At 41.3% G+C, this 14,906-nt stretch overlaps 1 protein-coding gene across 1 annotated transcript in view; it reads left to right on the top strand.

The window, feature by feature from the left end:
* Positions 1-7,725: 7,725 nt before the first annotated feature.
* The window catches only part of PEX5L (peroxisomal biogenesis factor 5 like), a 106,557-nt gene continuing 99,376 nt past the window's right edge, over positions 7,726-14,906 (top strand). Inside the window, exon 1 of the mRNA XM_066325790.1 lies at positions 7,726-7,786. Coding sequence (XP_066181887.1) covers positions 7,766-7,786 — 21 coding nt within the window. The 5' untranslated portion in view covers positions 7,726-7,765. The remainder of the gene's footprint in view (positions 7,787-14,906) is intronic.

Here is a 14,906-nt window from a genome sequence, read left to right as displayed (position 1 = left end):
AATGCAGTGCAGATGCACCAAAGCTGGCTGTAAGTCACAGCCAGGCTGTCACTGCCACCCATCCAGCACAGACATCAGGAGCTTGGAGTAGATAAATGCCTGCATACTTAGGCAGCTTCTAAAACCCATTTTGGAACTTCCAGTGAGCTATACGAAACTAAAATACTACTGGTTTGTGAAAAAAAAAAAAAAAAAAGATAGATTTCAATTACCAGATGTAATGGAAAGGTGTAATGGAAAGCACAACAGACATAACAGTAGTGATGGGCAAACATGGGCTTGAAAGTATTTAGCCAAGTTCTCTGTCTTCAGAATACTCCACCTGATGAAACCTTATGTCAGATATTCTGAGCATAAATAGAAGCATCAAACAAAACATACAGAGAGGTACAAACACGGTGCTTATCATTAAAAATAGGGCCAAAAGAGCTAGGCAGATCATTTCTAGTTACAGCAGAAATCCTGTAACAAAGACATTATTTTAATATCTAGATGAAAACATGGGGAGGAGTAATCAGCATTGCAGACTGGTTTCCTGTACAGCACTGCCACAGGAATTACAGGCAGGCAAAATGCTGTAGGTTTATTTAATAAGAACTTTACAATCTCGTCATAAAGAACTGGGGGGAAACATAGTCTAGAAAAATCCCACTTACATGATTGCTTAGCTTTACTCAGAAAAGAGTTACTGATGATTCACTGTCAAACTAGAGAGCTTTCCTGAGTGGCATTCCAGCATGTAATTCAGTATTTTGATTAATGATTTGGCTAAAAGAATAGAAGCCTTATTAGTTAAATTCGCAGGGAATATAAATCTAGAAATAGCTGAAGAGAATAAGATAAGGATGCCCTCAAAATTTAAAAACATCTAGATAAAGGGGAGAAATGGTTTTGAAGAAGCAGCAAATGTGGTTAAGTACAGCACCAAAATTCTAAAGTTAGGTAGGACTAATCAAAAACCACAGTGGCTAAGAAAATGATTCAGTAGTATCATCTGAGGTAACAAGATCACAGGTATAACACTACTCAACAGTATCCTGGTGTTGTAATACCACACAGAGATGTAGAAGCAGAAATACTGCATGTAACACAAATGGTGAATTTATTCTGGTACTTGTCCAGTTTAGGTCACTACTAAAGTAAACCAGTCTAAGAGAAGTAATAAAAAAGATGATCAAGATCTAGAAAACCCAACTGTGACAAGGTTTAAAGATCTGGCGTTGTTTACTCATTTAGAAAAGAGAAAATTACAGGAAGATGCAATAATTTTCTTCAAATGTGTACAGAGTAGCTACAAAAGAAAATGGAATATATGTAATTCTTCATATGAATTTTGTCCAAAGCTAATAGAACAAAGGGCATAAACTTCATCAATGCATGTTTAAATAAGGTCAACAATAAAAATTCAAATATTAGGATATTTAAGAATTGGAGCTGATTATCTGTGGGGTTGTGAGCTTTCCACATTTTAAGACTTTCAATACATTTGTGCTACACTGCCACCACAGCAACTGCAGGACCAGGGCATCCCTGGAGGGATCTAAATCCCCCTGGAGGGAGGTTCTAAATCTTCCATGAAACCTTTTCCTACTTCATAAACGAGGAATGGTCGGGTTACAGGTCTGCAGCACTTGTGTGGATGCACTCTGTTTCAACGGAGCCAGTGAAAGACTTGTGTTGATTTCAGCAGACACACACCGGGATCCAAACTCAGGAAAGCTTCAGAGCAATGGCCATTTGGCCACTGACATGTACCTTTCCTGGGACCTGCAATCAGGGGCCTGTGAGAGTGGAAAGACATGCCTTCTCCTCTTTTCTTAGTCTACACTGGCAGATGATCCTTCCTGTGTGAGGCATTTTTGTGTAGAGAACAGTGTCACTAAACATCCAAACCAGCTCCTCTGCAAACAAATAAAACCTTCTGTGCACACACAAAAAACCAAAAAGCCCTGACTGTGTGGCTGGATAAACAACAGTAACTATGGTGCTAAGAAACACAACCACACGGGGTAAAGGCAGGACAGACCTACTGGGAGGTAATTTCCTGTTCTTATGATTTGATAATTTGATGTGGATGATGTGTTACTCTCTGACCATGGTTTGTATCCTCTCTCAGTGGCTGCACATCGCAGCACCAGCTCCTGCTGAGCTCATTGCAAGTGGGAAAGGTGAGCCCAGTGCAAACCCACTCAGAGCTCGCCCTCCCCGAGGAAGTCACAATTTCTCCACAGCACTTGTTTCAGATATGGGCAGGAGAGCAAAGACAAAGTATAAACTAAACCACAAGAACTTCCACCTTCACATGAGGAAGAACTTCACACTGAGGGTGCAGAGCACTGGGCTGGGCTGCACAGGCAGGACACTGAATCTTCCTCTTTGGAGACATCCCAAACCCACCCGGACCTGTTCTTGTGTCACCTGCTTTGGGTGACCCTGCCTTGGCAGGGGTTGGACTGAGTAACCTCCAGAGGTCCCTTCCAACTGGAAATATTCTGTGATTCTGTGAAGGAGTAGCCTTGCTCCAAGAGCTGGCCAGGACAGAGCTGGGCTGCTCCCCCAGTGCCACTCACAGCATTTATCCTGCACATCAAATTGGGGCAACAAGGGACATGCCACACACCCAACAGGGCCACAGCAACAGAAACTCCAACTGGAACAGGACTGGGAGTTTGTAATTATACTGGTTACAATTCGTAATAATGTGAGATTATTCTTCATTCTGCTGACAAGTTGTAGGCTGGTATTTACTAACAGATACAGAGCTACAGGTGAATAAAACTGGTGTGACTCCAACATAATGAAGAATTATACTGTTAGTATTCTACCCACATTACCTACAATCTAATTGCCATTTGTTACTGTGGCTGGTGGTTTCTTCATTGAGTCTTTCTAATTAAACCTTGTATATGCATCATTAGCAAAACTTCCAGCTTTTTAAAATTAATTTTGGATTGTGTCTTGTTCAAATTTATTTTTCATTAAAGAATGTAAAGAATCTCAAAAACCTTCTTTATATGTATTCCCTAAACATATATAAACACATTAGCATAGGAAAAGAATGTGTAAGTACACATAATATAATTAGCACTTTCACTAATGTGTGGTTGTACCTTTCATGCCTTACAACTGCCACTAGAAAACTAGAAAGTTTAGAAAAACTAGAAACACTAGAAAAAGTATAAAGTGTAGTTAAAATCTGTCAGAACTAACAATATTACAAATCCTAACTGTATGTTATTGATAAAGTTTAACACTATTAATATATTAATATTGACAGTTTTTTGCAACCTCACTTCAGTCTAAGAATAAGTCGGGTTATTTTCAGTGGTTAATTTTTAATCAGCTCCATGTTTTCACAAATTAGGCCAATTTTCTCAGCAGAAAATAGCATTAACAAAAATATTTATTAATGATAATGTTTGTAAAGATCTATTTCTCAATAAAATATAGGCACCAGGCATAAATGAACCCAAAGAGTTTCCATGTACGCAGATCACTTATCTCCATGGTTACATGAGCTAATAGACTGGTGTTTTATACAACATATATGCACCAAAACATTAATCTATTATTGAACAAAGCAGCAAATCTGTGTCTTTATGACCAAATGTGCTATTGTTGGATGCTGGCAACACAGTCTGTTGTCATACATGAGAAACACCCAGGGATTCAGAGAGATGTGACCAGCACCCTTGAGTGACGGATACAGAAACCTGCTGGGTTTCAGAGGCACAAGTTCCCCAAAGTGGCCCCCAAATCTCCAATGCTACAAACTCATCCCCCCCGATTTGGACTTAAAACTCTTCCATTGAGCACTTCATTTCACACAACACACTGAGGATATTTTCACTTTTCTACATGGAGTGTGCAGGCCTGTTTATCAGTGCAAGATTTTCCTGATAAAAGCCATGACTTTCCTTTGCCATGTGGTTTCTGGGCATGGAAATCACAGACCCCACCATTCCAACCACTGCGTTAATGAAGAGTGTCAGAATAAGTGTGGTTGACTTGGAATCTATATAAATGTGCAGTTTCACAGCCAGCAATTTAAGAGTGTTTTTTAAAGTTTACAGGATGACAGCAATATCAGGGATGTTTAAAGGAATGAAGTATCTACCACCTCTCAGGGGTAGTTAAGTGTCAGGGTTTTGACAGTAACTAGGTAGCTGCCAGCTTCTGCAAAATCATCTTGTGCACTTTGTATTTCTGAGAAAGTCCCTGCACTCCCATTACTGTCTTCAGGCTTCCCAATAGCCCAAATTGCCCCAGCAATGTATTTAAAAACAAAATCTGAACATTTATTTGTAAAATAAAGGATTTTTATTTGACTTCCTTCAAATTTCCCCTGGCAATTTAATATTAATTAAAATCTGTTGAGCCATATGGTGACTTTTCTTTTTCTTAACAAACATTATGACTTTCAAATTTTCTACCGTGATTTTTTTTCCATTTTTGCCATAACAAACAACAAAGCTTAGAGAGATCATAGCACACAGACATCACTGGTTCAAATATTAATGCAACCACAGAGACAGACCAAAAAGGACCACAAAAGAAAAATGTTTTCAAAGCATTTTAAGCAAGTGAACTTTGTGTGATTTATCCATGCCCTGTAACAAAATAGATTTTCACATTCACAAACAGAGTCGGAGAAGATCATGGATCCTGGCACTCACCTGTTTCTAAGCTGTAAAGAACTTGCCTTTATATATACGGTGCAGAATTACACATTAATGCTTTCTGTGCCAGCCAGCACTGGATTTTTTAAATTGCAGTATAACTGAGCAATAAAGATCATATACTGATTCCAGATTAGAACTAGATGGAGAGAGAAACAATCTCGCTGAAGCTGCTTCTTGTGAAGAGCGAGAGCAAAGGCAGAATTTACACCTGTGGAAGCAGAGCACTTGTGAGCGTGGCTTGGGCTGAACCACATTTGGAGAACAGCTCCTCAAGCAGGATCTCCTGCCAGCCCCTGTGTCCCTGCAAACATCTCTCTCCATCTCTGCTCTGCACAGACTGCTGCTCTGCCAGCTTTCTCCCTGACCAGGGACAAGCGATTTAGCCCCTGCTAAGGGAAAAGGCAAAAGCTGGATCTATCTGGCTTTACTGTCTCGCTCAAATCCTGCCAAAATGTGACATCAGCATGCCACTGCATCAACAAATTGTGCAACGAATGCACCTGCTTCAGATGCATTAGGAAAAATGCCTCTAACACACTACACTGTTAATCTCTAGCGTTTGGACCTTGACAAATTCTGCCAGTGTCTGTCCCCCCACTCACAATTAACACAGCATGAATAAGCATTGCTGAATTAACAACTCTTCTACTATAAGTGTGATTTTCATACCCTGTAGGAAAAATTTAAATCACGATGCATATACTTAGATTTAGAAAAAGTGGATGTTGCTACACACTGGCATTGACAAATTTCCACCAGTTTTCCCCCTGAGAAAAATACAAGAGCCTCAGACTTAAAACAACGATAACAATAAAAAAAAAGTAAGAAAAAGATATTTTCAAGTGCCTTAGAAACATTCAGCTACTACAGAAAACCTGCACAGTGACACAGGAATGGACACTCTGGGTCTACTGTAGTCAGAGTGAAAAATTGCACCTCCAAGATTACTAAAAGCTAAACAGTCCAATAAATCTCAACAAACAGCAAAGACATCAGGGCTCCAAGTGTAAATAGGACTTGGTATTTTTCCCCCTAGATCTAAATTTATACATTGATCACAAAGCCAACCACATATTTACATCTGAAAAATCTGTTGCCTATATTTTGTATTTTAAGTGAAACCATGGTCATTCAAGTCTGATCTTTTCCCCTAAGTGCAGTCACCCTTTGCGAAGTTTTACAGTGATACATGTCTAACATATATGGACAATCCCAAAGATGTATTTTAAGCTCATCAGCTCTTAATTGAGATTTTCAAAGCGGCTTAAGGGATTTAGACAAAAAATATTCATTCCTTATTTCCTTTTATCACCAATACATGGCTAAACTCCTCGGCTGCTCTGAAAATCTCAGTGAGCTGGATATGTATTCACTGGATGTAAGAGAACTGTCATGTTTGCTATCTATCTAAAAGATAAAGCTCTTAAGCCTAAGTGAAAAAAATAATTGGATAGATTTTGCTTATGCCATCACTGAAGACTTTACGAACTCATGTTCTGAAAAAACCCATTTTTTTTAGCTGAATGGGAACACTTCAAAAAGGCTTTTTTAGTCAGCTGAAATGAGAGCCGTGATGATACAAATGTGCTGGTTTCAGGAATAAGAAATCTATTTTGCATTGCTCTAGTACAGAGGCATGCTTAAGGTTGGATTGCTCTGGTCTATCAAAAGCATCATAAAGTTTTGTGCAGTTTAATAGTGAAACTTGAGAGCTCGGAGCCAAGAAATTACACAATCTAGCAAATTCCAGGCGCTAGAGGTTTTCTGTGCTACTGAATATAGAAACACTGGGTAGGACAGAAATTTACGATGAAATTGAAGCAGCTGCTCCTTTTAGCAGATTGGGAGTTTCAGGTTTGAGGTGGCGAAGTAGAGAGAAAAGCTGGATCCAAGACGATGCAGGTGTGTCCTGCAGGATTTAGCCAGGCCCGTTGTGCCAGCTTGCAAGGTCAGAATCTTGCACGTACGGGCCAGCGCCAGATTCTTGCCTATATTAATGTCTTTGGCAAGGGTAGAAAAACGCCACTAAGCGATACTACCAAGCCAGAACAAGAGTCTCCTGATATTTTCTGGGAATCACAAGAGATCACGTTCGCTCTTCATACGCAGAGCACAAGGTAGGGCCCGGCGCGGTCCTTTCGCAGAATCCCGGGAATTGCGGCGGGACCGCGGCGCTGCCGCTCCCGCCCCGCAGCAGCCCCGTTCCCGGGATCGCCGAGCCGCTCCCACGCCGGCCAAACCCGCGGAGCCTCCGCGGGCCACAGCCAGCTTCTGCCGAGTCCTGCCTCCGGGACGCTCCCATTTTTGCCCTTATGTTTAGTAGGGCATTTTTTTCGTATTGTTTTGGGGGGGTTTTTTTGTTTGTTTTTGTTATTTTTCTTTTAATGTCGGCGGTGGGAGCCGCCGGCCCTGGCGGGGCGCTGGGGCCGGGGCAGCGGGACCGCCGCCGGCTCCGCCCGGGAACCGCGGGGCTCCGCGCGTTCCCTGGATGCTGCGCGCTCCCCCTGCGGAGGGAAGGAGGGAGGGAAGGAGGGAGGAGAGAAGGGAGGAGGAGGAGGGAAAGGGGGCGGGAAAGAGGCCGGGGCTGCCGGCGGGAGGCGGGGGAGGGCGGCCGGGGCCGGGGCCGGCAGGCCGGGGCGGCTGCAGCGGGACGAGGCCCGGCAGCAGCGGCGGCCCCGCTCCGCTCCGCCCCGCGGCTCTCCCCGCCCGGCCGCCCCGCAGCGCTGCCCGGGGCCGCCGCCTGCCCAGCGCCCGGCAGCGGCTCCTGGCAGCGCCAGCACCGCCTGGCACGGGGAAACGGAGCAGCGAGCCGAGGGGAGGGCGGCAAACAGCTCTGGGAGCCTGAAACCACTACAGCAGCTGCCAGGACAAGCGGAGCTTTAGCAAAAAATAGCTCGTTCAGGGTTAGGCTTTTTTTTTTTTTTCCTTTTCTTTTTTTTTTTTTTTTCCTTCCTTCCTTTTTTTTTTTTTTTTTTTTTTTTTTTTTTCTTTCTTTCTTGTAGCCGAGCGGCCGGGAGGAGTGTCCCCGGCGCAGCGCAGAGCCGCCGTGCCGGCCTGAGGGGCAGCCGAGCGGCCGGGGCACCATGTACCAGGGACACATGCAGGTAAGCGGCCGCCGGCGGCACACGGGCTCCGCTCCAACGCGGCTCCGGGAAGTTTCGGTGGGTCGAGCGGAGGGGAGATGCCACCCCGACACGGTGTGCAACAAGTGACCTGGTGCGGTGTGGCCGCGGCACTCCGCCGCGGGGCCGAAGGGGAGCGGCGTGTCTGGGGCTGGCGCTGCTCAGGGTCGGGGAGGATGGCAAAGGGCTTCTGACAACTTTGTAACTAGGTGAAGTTCTCTGTGTGTTTTTCCATGTATGACGCCTGCTTGTTCAAACAGATTCAAGGGAGTATTCCAGGGCAAACATTATTATGGCATGCTTTAAAGTGACACATGTCTCCTGCCATCCTCTTGATGCATCTCTTCCTGTATGTCAAGTGAAGGGCAAACAATAAGGGAAAAGACAGAGCACTTGCTTTGCAAAATCTGCAGAGGTTTCACGCCACACTCAAACTGTCGATTTTGCTCAGTGTGCTGTGTTTAAAGGTGATGGATTTCTATTCTTCCCTCCCGACACGGGATGAGGATTGATTTTGCTAAGCCAGGGAATGACTTTGTAGAATGAATTCAAACACATGGCGAAGAGACTTGAAGATTTGAGGCAGAAATCTTGTCTCATGATCCTAGTGATCTTGCCTTGGCAGAATACACCCCTCGCTGCTAAAAACATTTACTGCCTTGGACCTGATGGCTTTAACCTTGACTCCCGCTCTCCTTCACACGGCTCTTCCTCGGAAAGCCAAGTCTGTTTTGAAGGAGGAAGTATCAAAGTGGAGTAAAGGTTTACATTGGTCTTCCAGATTCATTCCTTTGCTTTGGATGAATCTGGCTTGGTGTTCGGTGCCAGGAAGGATCAGATGCTTTTATCAGGCACAGTGGCCCCAGCCCGGTGTGTGCTGGTGTTAGCACCGAGGCTGTTCAGAGAGGAGCCGCAGCAGGTGCGAGCTGACCACTTCTGTTTGGTGTGGCAGCCTTTAAACACCCACTGAAATACTGAAATGGTCTTGGGGGGCAGCAGGCAGTGCCCAGCATCATACAGACGAGTTCAGAGAGTTTTCTGATTCAGCACTGCCTTCCAGAGCTGAGTGATCCCGGTTACTCCTTCACGTTTGTGTTATCTGGTCGCAGCAGTGGTCAATAATGTGCCATCATACTGCGTGTGGTAGGAGAGCAAACAGGTTTTCAGGAGAGCTGTAATCAATGGAGGGAGTGGGCGCGTTACTGTTCATTTCTGATAATAAGGTTAAAACACAGAACCAGTCCTGTAAATAATGCTGCTGGGTGGGACTTTGCCAGATAGGTTTTTACGTCTTTAAGAAAGCAGAAGTTCTTTGCTGTGAGTTACATCTTGCAGGATTTCAACAGACGTACAGTACTTTATGAAAGGAAATCTAATGGAATCTTGAGGTGTCTCACAGCATTGTAAATTTTCTGCATCATTAAAAGATTGAAATCAGACTTGCAATAGGGAATAAGGTCAAAACATGCAAATACGTTGTGACTGGTGTAGTTTATTTTTTTTCTTTCAAAATACTTTTCTTTTTCTAGCTCAGATATAATTAAATTCCAACCGAATTCTCTTAAAAGGCTCGCTGAAGTAAAAATACTATTCCTATTGAGTACACTTGTCATTTTTAAAAACATTAGCCCACCTCAGTTCATCATCCAAACTTTGAATATATTTTTGTCCTAACAGGAAGCATTAATGAGCTTCGGATAACATCTACAAAGCCTAAAGCCTTAGGAGAGATTTTCATGTTTAGTATATCCTTAATTAGAGCCTTTAAGTGAGTCAGGCAAAGACAATAAGAAGCTAATGTCTTTGCAATGAAATGATCTACTGTAATGTTGATTAAACCCTGTTGGAACATAAGCTGAGTTACCATTCAAATACATTATCAAACCTCATGCTAAGAAAAATGTCAGCACCTTTTAAACATTATAGGTCCTTTCCTAGTATCCAGGACTTCTTCTAAGAGTTTTACTAATTTAGGGAGAACTATTTGCAATTACCTGTTAATCTACAATAAGGTGAACCATAAACCAAACCAACAAGTTAGACACATAAATCAGCACCCTGGACTCCAAAGCAAAAATGATCTCATTTTTCGAGCACTGAGCCCTTAATGGAACTTACTCTTCTTGAAGAGAAGGTGGGGTGTTTAGCTGGGTAAACTACACTACCTGGATACATCCAAATCCAAAATGATGAGCCAATATAAACTGCCTGATCCTACACTCTTTAAAGCAATAGCTCTTGCAAAGTTATCGGGATCAAATGTAGGATCTGATTTTAGAATTTCAGTAATCATTTCCGTTTTTCCTACTGTTCTGTTCTCAGATATAAAAGTAGAATCTGCAGAATTATTTCCATTGTCCACTTATTTTTAAAAGATGTTTGCAGAGCGTGTTTCACCAATAACCTGCTGTAACTCACCTAATTCTTGTAATACACTAAAAGGGGAGAACCTTAACAAAAGTAACAAGGTAATAAGCATAATTACAGAGATTGGGAATTTACCTATCTTGGAGAGGCATCAATCATTATCAGCTTCAGTGGGAGATTTCTCACTAAGCTCAGCAAATTTTGCAGGTGTAGATGAAATATACTTTGCATTTAAGCTCTGCTGAAATCCAGCACTGAAAGTACTTTACCACATCAGGCCATAATGTGTGTATCTCTTCTTAATGCTTTGTTTATAGTACAGATTTGGTTTGTTGTTTGGTTGGGTTTTGTTGGTTTTTTTTTTTTTTCCCCAAAAGCCAGAAAATCACTTTGTTTATTCCAAAGACCTAGGTTTAGATTTTCTTCTTACTTGTTTCTAAGTGAAGCCTCACAACGCAGAGATACTAGAGAGGTCCTAAGCTACAATTCCAAAGGCAGTTTAAAACATCTAAAATGAAGGTATGTCCTGCCTTCACATTTCCAGGTGTCTTTGTGTAGAATTTGCTTTTGTGATCACTTGTGCACCACATGCTTTCAGGTGGAGAGAGGTGAAGTGGCCTTCCACAGGGCCAGCACCACAACCAGAGAAGTGCAGTGCCATGAGAGCTCTTTGAAGGCTATTTCACCATCCTGGTGAGCTTAAGCACTGAGGCTGCTGCATGAGAAAGAGAACTTCAGATGGGATGCACAGGCTGTTAGTCCACAAATCCACAACCTCAGTTATGTAAGAACTCCTATTTAATTCAGTAGATGTAGGCTCTGAGAGGACAGGACCTGATGGATGCAGGAGCACACCCTGGGATTCACAGATAAGGCAGAAGAGCCAAGTCTAAGTGCTAAATTGTACAGGTGAAAAGAGAGTATTTGTCTCTTAGGATAATATGTGCAATAATATGTGATAAAATGTGTGTGCTGTTTTCCATCCCCAGCAAAGCAGTAGCAGACCAGATGGAAGCAGAACATAAGCTGAGTTCAACCCCCAATCACTACTCTAAAATTGCTGTCATTTTAACAACCAGCTATAAGATGTTTTAAAGTTTTTACAGTATATTATAGACCTGGTACCAGTCTTCCTGTTGACTTTTATGAAAGTTCTATAAATGAACAGGGGGCAAATTTCAGTCACAGAATGGGATTTGCAGAGCATTTGGCTTCCTATGAAATTCAAAATAAATGCTTTCAAAACTGTTTGCCCTGATGCTGTATTTAGTCAGCCTTCCCCAGCACAAATGCTTGAGCAGAAGAAGTGCTTTGCCAAATGTTGGCATGGGATTTTATATATGGCAGTGTTGTGTTTCGAGATGGCTTAATTTAGACAAAGCAGAAATCTTGACCACACAGGGCTATCAGAGTTCCTCTGGCACTTTTTTGCAGGAGCAGGCTTGTTAGTCACGATGCCTTGGCAAAGTTCCAGATCAGATAGCTTGTCTCCTAAACTTTTAATTGCATGGGCAATCAACTTCATGCCCTTAATTCTTGCGTTGTGATATTTAGGATTGTACCATTGGCATTCCCTATTTACGTGAAATGATCCATATTAATGATTCACATTTCATTACAGTTTTGGTTGTCGAACACACACCTGTATGATCGTTGTCTACAAAAAAAAATAATATTAGTACATGAAAATTCTTGCAAGATGGAACCTCAAGGGCTTCACACGTTTTAGTGGGCCTGAAAAGCCTTGCTGAATATTTTATAAAAGGCATTTTTGCACTGATTTCTCAACATTTAAGACACAGCTAACTCACTGAGGAAAGGGAAGCAGAACAGTGTGAATATTAACTGCAACAGCAAATCCCATTTTGGTTTACTTGGAAACCTATTAAAAATACTGTAATAGTGTTGGTTACACTGCTACCTAAAATAAATAAACCCCAAACCATTAAACAGTTATGGATAGAAAAAAAAGTAATGTGCATTTTTACATTAATAAAATGGCCCACGAAGAATATGCACACAAAATTGAATTCAATGCTAAATTGAATCTCCGCTTAGCTGTTAATACCAACATAAAATTAATAACTTTAAGCGACAAAATTTTAAAAATCTGGGCACATGGCTGGAATCCTAACTGATCTCTAGTGGTGTCCATAAACTATAATTCCTAGGCTAAGTAAAATTGCATTATGATAAACTGATAATATCTTATTATTACAACTCTTTTCTAAAAGTACTGACAATAATAGGGCAGTCGTTATTGTGGCATGTTTTCCATTTTGCCTTGATATTTTCCAGTGTTTCAGTAGCAGCTCTACTAAGTTTTGAACAGCAGATTATGAACTGCTTGTAAATTGAAAAAATGTAGAACTAGTGCACTCACTTTCACCGAATGAAGTTCATTCAAAGAAAGAAGATGATAAATTACATTTGGCGAAGGCAGAGACTGAAACTGTAAAAGTTGTGAGCATTTGCAATGTTGGTAGGGAGAAGTGTTCCTTGAGCTGTTGAGCAGTTTTACAAGAGCCTAGTAGAAAATCTTGCAAAGGCTCAGAAATTCTTGGCTCATGCTGTATTTTTACTGGGTGTAAATTAGGAAGAACTTTTGCTAACTAAGGATCCACCCCTCTATTCTGGAATTAAATTCATTCAAAACAGAAAAATAGCAGTGCCTAGCGTAGTCCCTGTCATATATTAATATAAATGTTAGTCTAAACCCAGTATATAACTTTCACCAGAGGCACTGTTTACTCAAGAACCATGCTGTACTTGTTTTTTTTAATCTACCACTATTGTCACAACTTACTGTGCAAAGGAGGAGGATAAAGAGTTGGGATAAAGTCCACCAGCTGTACTAGGATGAATTGCCCAAATAGAACAAGGGGCTTGAAAGGATGGAAAAAATAATTCATACAGATATTTAGACTTTAGGAAATGCAGTCTCATAACTCAGCTGTAAAATATTTCGTAATTTTTAATAATCTTGTTTCTAAGCAAGCTTTTAAAAAAGGGCATTGATGCACAAACCAGGTCTGTTTAAAATCATCTATCCAGCTTAATTTGCTACTCTTTTTGCAAATGTTGAAAATGAAAAAGGTAAAAGCATAGAAATTGAAATAGTACTTAGAATGAATCTACCCAGCACTCCAAATACATGCTAGTTGTTTGTTTCACAAAATCTAATTTTTTAGTCTGTTTCAGAAATAGGTGATTCTGCAAAACTGAGAGAAACACTTGTCTTCCAAATCAGTGTCATGGCATGTAAACTAGGGGGTGGCCTTTGGTACCTGTAGATGTTCATCATTATCTGGTAATATTTCTAATAAAAATGCCTAAGGATCATAAAGACCAAATTCAGCAAATTTTTCTGCCAGGTTGGAATTATTATAAACAGTCTAATATTTCATTGCTCTGCTCTCAGGCTTTTGAAGTTCTGAGTCACTGCTACATGAGCTTTACTTCCAATGGTTTATTTGCATATAAATAAAGTAAATTCTAAAATATCAAGTAACTGAAACTCATTATACGCAATGGGGAAAAAAAAATAATCCACGTCTCATCAGTTTACCCATGCTCAGAAATACAAATCACAACCCAAATCACAAATCAAGTTTAGTGTTAGCCCGTGAATGTGATTTTCCCAAAGTTTGCACAATTAGTCATGTATCAGCATTACTGCAGCTCCTCTCAAAACCACATATTGTACCAAACTCCTGTAGGTTGGCACAGTAGATGTAAGCATCAAGACAGTGTAAGTTTTCTTCTTCTTCTTCTCCACTGCCTGTTGCACCTCTCAGATTTGCCAGTGTTGCTCCTTTCACTGTCCTGTTTGTTGATTTTCTCCTCCTTGCTCGAGTTGGAAGGATTTCATGAAGTGTTTTGCCTCCTGCCATTTGGTCTGTGTTTTCCAGCCTGTGTGGAGTGGGGCTGAGTCCCTCTCAGCAGCACTTGGGTCACAAAACAAAAGTGTTCCACAGCCAAGTTCTGCTCACTGCCAGCAGCAGAAGGAGGGGAACTGATGGTGGAAAACTTGGTCTCCAGCAGAGCTCCCTCTTGACAAACTGTATGAGAATTAGGAAGCAATACGGAACTACCACAAGAAAGGAAGAAGCCTGAAAAAGAAAAGGCTGAGTTTTGTCTATAACATTTTTCAGGGTAGACCTGTGCCCATAAACTCACCTTTCTCACATGCTTCTCTGTCTTGGCAATCCCTAGAGGAAAAGAGCCACGCTAAAATATTTGTGAGTTTCTCTGTAGAATGTGGAACACTCTACTGCTTCATGTTCACTTGTCCTAGAACATGTCTTAAGGTAACATGTTCATTTCATATCATTTCCTTTCTACACCTCTTATCCCAATATGGATGTTAAATACAACTTACCAACACTTTTGGATAGCATTTTTCAATAAAATACGCATTTAGAACAACACCTAAAGGATGCGTAATAAGGAAAATACTGTGCAATGAATTCAGACAAATTACATTTCTTGATTACGTTATGACTTTGTTTGCTGTTACGAAATACATAAAAGAAATTCAGATGCTCTTGTCCACTGATACTTAAAAATGAGACCTTCAGAATTATTTTGACATGCATTTACTATCAATCATTTGGCTTTATAGACTTCAATCACTTTCAAAAGCTGAGGAAACAAACTTTTAAATTTGCCTCACCAACATTAGAGCCAGCTGTCTTAACCTTTTTATCAGTGAATCTGATCTGAAATTACACTG

Source organism: Sylvia atricapilla, chromosome 10 (assembly GCF_009819655.1).
Source record: "Sylvia atricapilla isolate bSylAtr1 chromosome 10, bSylAtr1.pri, whole genome shotgun sequence".
Lineage (NCBI taxonomy): Eukaryota > Metazoa > Chordata > Aves > Passeriformes > Sylviidae > Sylvia > Sylvia atricapilla.
This window is presented reverse-complemented; position numbering and strand designations above follow the sequence as displayed.